Source organism: Gaeumannomyces tritici, assembly GCF_000145635.1.
Source record: "Gaeumannomyces tritici R3-111a-1 unplaced genomic scaffold supercont2.3, whole genome shotgun sequence".
Taxonomy (NCBI): Eukaryota; Fungi; Ascomycota; class Sordariomycetes; order Magnaporthales; family Magnaporthaceae; genus Gaeumannomyces; species Gaeumannomyces tritici.
Genome location: NW_008804547.1, coordinates 5,534,450 through 5,545,425, shown reverse-complemented (window position 1 = coordinate 5,545,425; position 10,976 = coordinate 5,534,450). Strand labels below are relative to the sequence as shown.

Here is a 10,976-nt window from a genome sequence, read left to right as displayed (position 1 = left end):
TGGAACGCGAAGTGCGAGGTGGAACTGCAAAGGAGGATTACAGCTGGTGCCTTCCTCAGGAACCTGTGGAACGAGAGTGGTGTCACAGCAGGAACGATGGCCCAACTCTCGGAGGAACAACCCCCGCGAGCAGAGACGCCCGGTCAATTTTCCCGACGAATTCAATTGAAGTCTTGGGCTCTTAAATAAGAATGGGGAATGACGAGGGAAGAAGGCAAAGCCAACGTTCCTTTGTCACTCTTCTCACCCCAACCCGCCGCCACGGCCCACGTGCGCACGCAGTGGTTTGCTTCACGAACCCAATGGCCATGTGCGACAGATTTCACACAGATTTTTAACAAGGGACACAACTGCTAATGTTAGCCCCTGATATCTGACATGCAGCCTCCATTGCCAAACGCCGGAAAAGTCTACATAAAAATACATGGTAATGAATGCAAGCATCCATGCGAAGAGAGTTTTGACTGTTTGTGCGGCAATCGGTTTCTAGAGCGGCTCATACGGTCCCCTTGCGCCTCCTGATCTGGATCTTGACGTCGAGAGGGGGCACAATCGTCTGCCCGATCCATATCGGCTTGGGCCGGTCCGTCAGAGGCTTGATCTCGTATTTGAGAAGCATGTGGGCGAGCATCATCTTCATCTCGTGCGCCACGAAGAAGCGGCCGGGACTGTGAAGCAGATTCGTCGAGTTAGCATTTAAAAGCATGGCAAAGAAGGGACGTCACCTCCTGCGAAAGGAAAAAAAAAAAGGAAGAAAAAAAACCTACCAAGCATGCCTACCGTGGCCAAAGGCTAGGTGGTTGTCGCCCGTGGTGACCATACCTAGCTTCTTGAGCTGCAGCCACTCGTCGTTGTCCCTGTTGTCGGCGGGGCGGGCGTCGAACTCCTCGCGCGGGCGCGAGAAGCGGAAGGCGTCGTAGCGGTAGGGCTCCTCGTAGACCTCGCCGTCGTGCTGGACGCCGTCGAGGTTGAGCATCAGGTAGCTGCCCTGGGGCACGTGCCAGCCCTCGGCCGGGTTGGTGATGCCCTCGGGCGCCATGACCTTGCGCTTGGTCAGCGAGGTGGCAAAGGTACTGACGCGCTGGCTCTCGCGGATGGCGCTGTCGGCGCGGTACATGCGCCAGAGCTCATCCTTGGTCCAGCGCCCGCCGCAGTCGGCCAGCAGCCGCGCCGCCTCGTCGCGGAGGCCGTCGAGGACGCCGTCGGCCGGGTCCGTCGTCAGCAGGTCCAGCATCAAAAAGTGGCCCGTGATGACGGTCGTGTGGATGGCGGCGAACTCGATGGGGATCAGCCGCTTGGAGATGGCGACCGGGTTGAGCTCCTCCTCGCGGCCCTCGCTGCGAGCCATGCGGATAGCCCACGTGAAGAAGTCCTCGGGCGGCTCCCACTGGTCCAGCGCCGGGTCGCCGCCCTCCTTGCGCGCCATCATGTCCAGCCTGCGCTGGATCACGGGCTCCAGCACCCGGAAGCCCTTGCGGTAGTGCCACCAGTTCCGGACCGCGATCACGCGCCCGACTATGGGCTGCAGAGTCTTGGGCACCATGTTGAGGATGAAGCTGTTGATCACGACCACGTCGGCAAAGTCGACCATGCTCTTGAGGAAGTCGGGGTCCCTGCACGCCTCGGTGCCCACCAGCAGGTGGTTGGTGGTCCTGGGCACGATCTTGAGCCACGCCTCCCACAGGTTCAGCGACGTCCAGTTCTCCGTGTCGGTGCCGAAGGCGTCGTCGATGGCCGACTCGACCTCGCCCTGGAGCGACGGGATGAGCTCGTTCAGGTGGCGCGAGAAGTTGCGGTGGGCGACGCGGATGTGGAACGCGTCGGTGGCGTACTGGCGGCCCAGGAACTGGTACTCGCTGTACATGACGTCGCTCTGCGCGTGGGCCGACGACAGGATCCGGTCGGGCAGCTCGAGCATCCAGGCCGTCTGCGAGGGAGGGACGACGACCTCTTGGGGGCGCGAGGCCGCCGACGGCACAACAAAGGCTCGGTCATGTTTGGAATACTGCGGGTCGGCAGTCAGCAGCCGCTCGTGAGGCACGCGAATATCTAGGTAACTTGGACCGCCAGCCTGCTCACCTTCTTGTAACCGCTATCCACCCACTCGGGAAAATGGAATACATAACCCAGCCAATTCCTCACAGTCGCAATCATGCCAGAGCCATGGCCGACGCGGGGAATCGACTTGGGATACCTTGGCAGCTGGGCGATGTCGACAATGAACGAGATGACAATGAAGGAGAGGACAGCGCCGACGACTCGAGCGATGGTGATGCGGCCGAGCAGCTCGACCAGGATATTTTCGCCCGCCATCTTTCGACTGCTGGAGGAACGTGGTCGGTGCCGGCGAGGCGAGATCGGGGCAGGGTGGTTGTGGATTAGGGGTGAATTAACGTCGACGTTGGCGCTCGGCGACCAAAGAGACTGAAGCGAAAAAAGGAGGACGGGCACGAAAGAAAATCCCACCGATTCCAGCAGTGATCCAGGACGCCTCTCTCGGAAGGGAACGGGAATGATGACAGAGACAAGAGACGCCCGTTCCATTGCCGACGGGCCCGATCATGGCAGAAACACAAAACGCACGGGGCCCGGCATGGTCAAACAAGGGGCATGCATAGGCGGGTCGTGGCGGCTGGGGAAGCTGGCCAACGGCCCAGGGTAGGCTGGATCCCAAGCCACTGCTCTGCAGGGATGTGTCCCGTTTTATCGTTTATCTTGTTTTAAGGTTAGTGTGGTTCCGTGGGCTAGTCGATCTTGTGCCATTGCCATTGACGGGGGGGCTCACCTGCCGTGTTCATCACTCTGGCTCTAGGCCGAGGTGGATTTCCTGTGCCAGCAGCATTCTCTAATACTGTAAAAATCTGTAAAATGCCTTTGAGGCTATTCCGGGCCTCGCGTGTGCCTCTGTCGTGCATGGCGATTCGAGGTGGGACAGCATGGACGTGATTTTCCCCAGCTGCAGCTGGTGGTGGCTGACGTGGCCGATTGACCTTGTGAGATTGGAGTGAGATGTGGCGCAAGATTTTAGACCTATCCTGCTCCCTTCTCCCTTCTCGCTTCAGCTGCCGCTTCAACCTCCTGCATCCCGGCATCTGTCCTGATCTAATCGGAAGCCGGCAGCGGCAGTGGCAAGTGATGCCAAGCGCCAGCCGGAAGCATCGACTTCCATCGGCCGACTGCAGGTCGTGAAAGCCATCAGTCCAGTCCTCCTCCTCAAGCGACTCCAACCGAGAGCCCCAACTGGCGGCTAATTATGGATGATGGCCTGGCCTTCTGCAGGGTCCCGGGACGGGACGAGGGCGCCCGTCACCAATCGCATCGGGCTGACATTTTCCGAAGCAATCACGTTCATTCCAGTCATACACTCAATAGAAGCCGCAACAATATATACATGTCCATTCCACACAGCCTCTATCCGCGTTTTTTTTTCTTTTTTTCCCCCTTTTTCCTTTGCCTCACTGCTGTGCCTCATCGTCACCCCCCACGGCAGCAGGCGCCTTCCCCTCGGCTTCGAACGAGAGCCTGACAAGGCGGCCCATGGTCGGCACTGGCCCGCGCGTCAGCCAGAGGAGGAACCGGTTCAGCCAGTCCATCCTCTTCGTGCCCGGCAGCCGCGCCCAGATCAGGTCGTCCTCGACCCGCAGCGACGGGTGGCACTGCGCCACCTCGCGCCCGCTGTCGATGCCCCAGGTGAATTTTGCGTTGACGGCCTTGACCGCGTTGAAGATGTTGTATCCTTTGACTTCACCCCCAATGTCAGCAAAACGTTTTGGTTTTCTTGCCCAAAGAGGGAGGGAGATGGAAGGCAATGCTGGCCACAACAACACACACAAATCCCCCCTCCCAAAAAGAAACTCACGTTGCCACCAAACCACATTGCTACCAATGCAGTCCAGCACCACCTCGCCGCCCACGCCCCGGAGGCGCTCCGTCAGGTCGTGGAACATGTACCGTCCCGCCCCGGGCTCGAGGTAGAAGGCCAGACCCTCGGAGATTAGCAGCGTCGGTCGATCCGCGGGGATCGACTGCTGCCAGTCGCGGTCCAGCACCGACGACGCCGTCAGCGTGTAGCTCCCGCCCGTCTCGGCAGACGCCCGCGGCTTGGGCAGCAGCTTCCTGCGCAGCGGCACCACGTCCGGGAGGTCCACGTCGATCCAGCGCATCTTGGCCGGCAGGCAGCCGCCGTTGGCGTCCATGAACCTGTACACACGGCCGTCCAGGCCGCAAGCCAGATCTAGTCGTTTTGTTTTTCTCTATCAGTATGCCATCCCCATGTTTTGCTTGTCTTGTTCGTTCGAATCACTTCTCCGCCACGGGTCCCTCCCCCGAAGATCACCACCAGGACTTACGGACGATGGTCGCCCCCGTGTCCTTGTGCTTCTCGAGGAACCTGGCCGTCCACTCGTCCACCTGCCTCCCCCGCAGGCCCATCAGGTAGCAGAAGAACTTGCTGAACCGGAACCGGGCCCAGTCCCACTCGATCTGGTCCACCACGTAGGCCGCCCACCGGTCCCCGAGCACGGGCCGCGCCAGGCCCGCGTCGAGGTAGCGCGCGTAGAGCGTCGCCAGCAGCGTGCCCTGCGTGCCCTCGAGTGTCACCTTGGTCTTGCTCTTGGGCGCTGGCATCGTCGTCAACGGCTCGGCCGACTCGACGTGGGCGGCGGCCGGCACCTTCATGGTTGGGGAGTTCATGGCTTGTGATGGACGGCCTTGGGGAAACGGGTGGGGTCCGGAATAGGTACAGCACGATGCTTTCTTTTGAATTGGCTTCTTCGAGGAGGAGTCTAGCTAAACCAACAACAGTCCAGGACGCACCAAGAAAGGTGTTCCAGCGAGATTATAAGGAGTTGGGTTCACGGGGAAATGACCTGCGGTGAGTGCCATGGTCATCCGACCTTGATAGACCTTGCGTGAGCGTTCGCACCTGTTATGCGACCATCTTGGTCTGTGACGAATCATCCCAACTTTCCTTTTGATCCAGCGCAGCCCACGGCGATATTGGCCCGGACCGTGTTATTCCCAATACACCGCCCGGGTTATCATCAATTCCCAACGAACACAGTCCGAGCACCAATGTGGTTAGTCGAGGTACCCATTCTTAGAGAAATGCCGCGGTCGAGCCGAGACCTGTGACAGAAGACGGCATAGCCGTTCGCAATACTGACCTAAAATCTAGCTTATTTTCACATCATCGAGAGGAACTCGAGTAAGCTAGCATCTCCAGGTGCTCACTACTTCCGCAAGACAGCTTTTGGCGTGGGCTCGGTTTGTTGTTCGTGCTGGCTCAGGTCTCAGCTAGCGAGACAACCTAGGGTACCTATCTATCGGGCAACATACCATACCGCCCTCCAAAAACTCGGTGAGAAGATCACAAGGAACCCGTTACAGGCTGGTTTTTTTTTTTTTTGCTTGTTACCACTCCGGATGTCCGGCGTGATCGACGGGATCAACACTAAGTCGGCCCCAAAGAAAAGGAAAAAAAAACAGATCGTCCCAAGTCGGCCGCACGAGATTGTCAGTTGCGCCCGACCCCTCCTCCTGTGAGCTCGTCGCCGGCGACGGTCAGCATATGCGCTACGCAGGACCGAGCAGATCGAGCGGCGCGCGCCCAGCCCGGGCGCCCAGGCAGCAAGATCCTGTGCGTCGCCACACCGCCTAGCTTCGATTACAGCATGCGAGCTGGGCCAGGGCGGCCATGCCGGTTGCGTAGGATGTAGGCGCGTTCTGCTGGCCGGATGTGCTCGGCTGGGGATCCCGCACGCGAGCGATGACGAGGCGTCATCGACGTGCACATGTGCAGACATACCTGCATGAGGCAGGTATTAAATGGTGCCCTCCTCCCCCTGAATGTCTCTTCTTCATTCATTAGTCGCTCGGTGCGATCTAGGAACACCCGAACAGACCGCTTCTTAGGCATGGCGTGGGAGAGCAAAGCGGAGCAAGCCTAGAGGTTGAGGAAACTACATAACTTAGAAGATGCTATATTCTTCAGCGAAGGCGACCGGAGACATGACTGTGAACAGGATCAATGGCTACATATTGGGTTACAAAGATGTAGGTTGTTTCGTCGACCCCATCCTCGAGTGGCAAATCTTGGCTCGGCTAGTTGTCTTAGGACACCATGTTGTCACTCAAATATTAGTCTAGCACTAGTGCCAGGGCTTTTCCGGTCAACACCTATACCATCATCTCATAAGGAGGCATGATAGCATGTCACAAGCGTTTACGTCAGTTCTTGTTGCTGCGACACGTCCGTAACTGAAAGTGAGCACATCGCAGTAAATGGCCGAGGTAAGAGAGACGATCGTCAAGCTGGAGATGTCTAGAAACTGTTGGACTAGATCGATCCTGAAGGGGAAGTCTGTACTACACACCTTCTTTCCAACACAGACAGCCCCTATAAACAAACAGAAATATGCACTTTCATCCTCCAATCCCTCCAAGAGACAAGGAAACCCTCAACATAGATGCAAAACAGAAGATGCCCGTAACTTTACTTTTACTCGTCCATCACGGCAGCAAACTTCTCCAGCAATTCGCTGTTGATTGCCTCGTACTGTAGGAAACAAGATGTAAATTGTTAGCACACTCTTCAAGCCACGAGCAAGGGAGAAAAGACGAGCGTCGTAGATTTGACTGACCCTCTTGCAGATAACGTCCTCGCCGTCCGACGGGACCTCGAACTTGAGGCTCTTTAGCTTGCCCTGCAGCTCCTGGGTGGCATCGCGGACCTTGGACCAGCTCTGGCCCTGCGCGACGGCCTTCTGCGCCTCGTCGTGGAATCCCATCATCAGGCGCATCATCCATTCCGTCTTCCAAATAGGGCAGAATTGATCGTAGTCGCTGTACCCATTCTGCTGCAGGAAATCCTCCTTGATCAGGGTGGCCATGTCCAACGTAATCTTGTCTGGGTCCGAGAGCGCCGACTTGCCGACAAGCTGCACTACCTGGTCGAGCTCCTCCGAGTCTGAGAGCAGCTGCTTGATGCGGTCACGTAGACGCGGGAACTCGGGGTGCTCCTTCTCATACCACTTGTCAAGAATCATCGTATACTTGGAATAAGACACCGAGGTGTTGATGGAGGGGAAATGCTTGCGCTGCGCAAGCTTCTTGTCCAGCCCCTGTACTTGCTGTTAGTCCGATTTTCACCAAGTCAAAGATTGCGCGGGTACTTTCCCAAAATACTTGAACGATACTAGTGTTTGCGTTTGTGTTAGAGTCAAGAAGATCAATCGATGCGGCGTTGATTGCGCTTACCTCAGAGTGGACGACGTGACAGGGTCCGAAAAGTCGCCTCCGGGTGGGCTGACGGCACCGACGATGCTAACACTGCCCAGTCGCTCGGGGGAGCCGAGGGCACTGACGCGGCCGGCGCGCTCGTAGAAGGACGCGAGCTTGGCACTCAGGTAGGCGGGGAAACCCTGGTCCGCAGGCATCTCACCAAGACGTCCCGAGATTTCACGCAGCGCCTCTGCCCAGCGCGACGACGAGTCCGCCATCATGGCCACGTCCATTCCCTGGTCTCTCCAGTACTCACTCAGAGTAATGCCCGTGTAGATGGATGCCTCGCGTGCAGCCACGGGCATGTTGGACGTGTTGGCGACGAGCGTGGTACGCTTCATAATGGGCTCCTTGCGGCCCTCGACCTCGATCTCCAGTTCGGGGAAATCCTTGAGGACTTCAGCCATTTCATTGCCGCGTTCTCCCTGTTGATTTCGTGTCAGTGTTAGGTTTAGGTCAGACAATGTGGAGAGGAGGGGCAGAGAGGGAAAGGGGCAACCCACGCAGCCGACGTAAATAATGACGTCGCTGTTGGAGAACTTGGACACAGACTGACTGATGACAGTCTTGCCGCAGCCAAAGGCACCGGGGATGGCGACGGTGCCGCCCAAGACGCTGGGAAACAAGGAGTCGAGAACACGCTGGCCGACGATGAAGGGGCTGTCGGCTGACAGCTTCTCGGTGGTGGGACGGGGCACGCGGACGGGCCAGGTCTGCATCATGCCGTACTCGGTCTTCTTGCCTTCAAACTCGACCTCGAGGATCTTGTCGACAACAGTGAAGCTGCCGGCGTCGGTGATCCTGGTGATGGTACCCCTGGCACGGGGCGGGAACATGATCTTGTGAACCTTGATGAAGGAGTTCTCGTACACGGTGCCCCAGACGTCGCCGCCCGAGATGTGGTCGCCAACTTTCTTGGTTGGGGTGAAATCCCACTTCTTTTGGCGGTCTAGCGCGGGGAGGGCAACGCCGCGCGGGATGTAGATGCTCTTGGCGGCCTCAGCGATCTTCTCGAGCGGGCGCTGGATGCCGTCGTAGATGTTGTTGAGCATGCCGGGTCCGAGCTCGACCGACAGCGGCTTGCCGGTGCGGAGGACGGGGTCGCCGACCTTCACACCGGCCGTCTCCTCGTAGACCTGGATGGTGGCGCGGTCGCCGCTGATGCGGATGACCTCGCCAATGAGGTTGTTGTGGCCGACCTTGCACAGCTCGTACATGGCCACGCCGATCATGTCCTCGGCGACGACGACGGGTCTGTCCCACACGCGGTCAGCAGCCTAACCGACGAATCGAGCGCATGACGTAGCGCCGGCACATGGCGCCAGCGCGAAACAAACGTAGTGCAGGGGGGTGTTTGGGGGAAAGCAGAGGCGCCATCACACACCCTGATACCGAGTAGATCTTGCCTGCGGAGAGTAAAGATGGTATCAGAAAGAGGCTAGAGAAGCTTCATCGTAGAACCTAAAGAGGGTGGTTGTGATGGTTGACTTACCATATTCACCTTCTGGCTTCTCGCCATTCTGCGGAGGCTTCTGCAAGCGGCGCAAGCCACGGCGGTCAGCAATCATATTCGCCTCCATAGCAGAGCTCTGGTGAGCTGTATCGAGGCATCCATCGTAGCCGGTGTCGTCGCCGCCGCGGAGCTTATTGTGTGCGGCGGCGGGCGCGGGCCAACATGAAGCCGAACGAACGCCGGCGGTAGGAACAAAGGCCGAGGCTTACCGGAGCCATGCTGGGGCTAGTGCTGCGGGCGGTGCGGTCTCTGTGAATCCGGTCCTCGGGAGACAGCTGCGATGACGGAGGGTGCAGGCGAATATCAATCGGGGGCTGCGGCAGATCAGGAGAATCGGGCGCGTCTGAAGGGGATGGCGGCGCTGCTTGGGGAGGTTGTGGCAGCTTGGATGGTGATGCGGGTGGGTGAGAAATTGGCAGTGGCTGGCGGGAAGCTGCCGCCAGGACTTGGAGCTGCAGCTCCTCTCTGGCAGCCGGCTCCGGGGCTGCTGCGTGTGGGGCTGCCGCCGCAGCTGCTCCCCCACCACGTTCCCCAAGTGGGGGCCTGTGCTCCGCGCTGACTGCAAGTTGGTTAGGAAGGAAGACGGCGAAATGGAGGGTGTAGGACACGATGAAACGTGGAAATCAGTGGGAAATGGTATAAAAAGGGGGGGGATATGTCAAGAGATAAGAACAGGTACAAAAAAACAAACAGAAAGTACCAGAGCAAACATGGAAAGGGGGGAGAACACAAGACCTACAAGACGCCTTCCGATACAGGCTGCCCCAATCAGCGCCCCTGCCCGCTGCTGCCAACGGCTGCTGTGGCGCGGGCGATGATGACGGCCGCCGCGACTCTCCTCCTTCTCCTCCGTCCTGATCAGAGCCCTGACCGCCTGCCGAACCCACCAGGAGTTCAACCAGGCTGGGGCGCGCGCGCAGCCGGGGCTTCAGGCCAAGCTGCATGCGGTCGACCGCTTGCTGCGATTGGCTCAATTGCCGACTTTTCGTTGGCGGCTGTGGGTTTTCTTTTTTGTCCTGTTGATTGGCTCACGTCACAAGAGAGGATGTTCCGAGTTTCAATCAGTCGCGAGAAGGACGTGGTGCAGATCTCCTCCCGCTGTTGAGGCTCTTGTTCGCTAAGGCCGTCGTTGTCTTAATTGGGAGCAAGGCAGGGGCATGTCAGCTGCAACAACAACAATAACAACGCGGGTGGGGATGGATGGTCACCCCTCCCCTCAACCTTTTCATCTGCTTGGATCCCTTCCACCACCCCTTGAATAGAAGCAGTCAGGCTAACCGGCCATGCCATTGCAACGCCACCCCGACATCGCATTCGTAACTACACACCACCATCCCAATATGAACAAGCAATGACCCCTAAATCTGTTGACATGTTGGGCCGTATATGGACGTTGAGATCAATAAATATCATAAGAAGGTGATGATAGACGCTTATATGGTCTAGCAAGTTGAACGCTCTCGTTCCTGTTCTCTACAGTTCCCTACCTCTTGCTTCTTGCTTCCTGCGAGCGGGGACATCCCTATCAAAAGTCTCGAGGCTGTGCAGAGCAAAGCGATGCGGCAAGGGAATGGAGTTTGGTGGTTTATACACCATGTAAGTTGAAAACACAAGATCTCACAACATTCAATATTTGGGCCCTGTTTGCCTAATTATTTGAGTTTGAGGGGCTAGAGGAACCAAACAAGGATTCTATTCCACCGACCTACGGTTCCTGCACTTCACCAGACTGTTTCTCGCCGGCCATCTCCTCGTCGGCCTTCTCCTCGACGAGCAGCGACTCGCTCCTGCTTACCTGCTCCTCGGCGGTCTGATCTTCCCTCTTGCCGGCTTGCACCTCACTTTTATCGACTTGGTTCTCGAAGCTCTCTCGTTGCCAGTATCCCGGTCACCGGAATCGCCGAGGTCTATATGCGCAGAGGGGTGTGGGAGATTTGAGCCGGTGACCTCACTGGGCACGATCTCGCCGCCCGTGGCACGTTTAGAGTGACCGGAAGCTCTGAGTGGAGCCGCCCCAGCTCGATAGTAGGATTGGCCCAAGGGGATTGCTAGGTTTCGAGGCATCGGGCCTGGGGACGGCGGAGGAGGCCGGGACCGTCGCTCGGCTGGGCCCCTATTCACGGCAAGCTAACAATCCCGGCCTGGGGAGTTGCGCTATGCCAGCCTTTTACCCCGACCCCTC

General features: G+C 58.2%; 3 protein-coding genes across 3 annotated transcripts; all 3 read right to left on the bottom strand.

The window, feature by feature from the left end:
* Positions 1–125: 125 nt before the first annotated feature.
* On the bottom strand, positions 126–2,905 carry GGTG_06977 (cytochrome P450). The gene is made up of 4 exons (XM_009224799.1): positions 2,786–2,905; positions 2,080–2,714; positions 768–2,005; positions 126–668 (listed from the first exon to the last, which is right to left on the bottom strand). Exons 2-4 carry the CDS (start codon positions 2,542–2,544, stop codon positions 497–499), a joined length of 1,875 nt encoding a protein of 624 aa, XP_009223063.1. The 5' UTR covers positions 2,545–2,714; positions 2,786–2,905; the 3' UTR covers positions 126–496.
* Positions 2,906–3,455: 550 nt separating this feature from the next.
* Positions 3,456–4,677, bottom strand: GGTG_06976 (hypothetical protein; the record flags this gene model as incomplete). The annotated part of the gene is made up of 3 exons (XM_009224798.1): positions 3,456–3,736; positions 3,860–4,234; positions 4,350–4,677. The coding sequence occupies 3 exons, from the start codon at positions 4,675–4,677 to the stop codon at positions 3,456–3,458; spliced, it is 984 nt and encodes a 327-aa protein (XP_009223062.1).
* Positions 4,678–6,499: 1,822 nt separating this feature from the next.
* On the bottom strand, positions 6,500–9,012 carry GGTG_06975 (V-type proton ATPase catalytic subunit A; the record flags this gene model as incomplete). The annotated part of the gene is made up of 8 exons (XM_009224797.1): positions 6,500–6,556; positions 6,642–7,126; positions 7,173–7,195; positions 7,258–7,706; positions 7,785–8,535; positions 8,666–8,687; positions 8,774–8,813; positions 9,004–9,012. 8 exons carry the CDS (start codon positions 9,010–9,012, stop codon positions 6,500–6,502), a joined length of 1,836 nt encoding a protein of 611 aa, XP_009223061.1.
* Between the last annotated feature and the right edge of the window lie 1,964 nt (positions 9,013–10,976).

Coding starts and splice junctions, on each gene's coding strand:
- GGTG_06977 (XM_009224799.1), bottom strand. CDS start 2,544: ATGGAACGGGCGTCTCTTGTCTCTGTCATCATTCCCGTTCCCTTCCGA. Junction 2,006..2,079: donor TGGATAGCGGTTACAAGAAG/GTGAGCAGGCTG, acceptor GCCGACCCGCAG/TATTCCAAACATGACCGAGC. Junction 669..767: donor GGCCACGGTAGGCATGCTTG/GTAGGTTTTTTT, acceptor TCTGCTTCACAG/TCCCGGCCGCTTCTTCGTGG.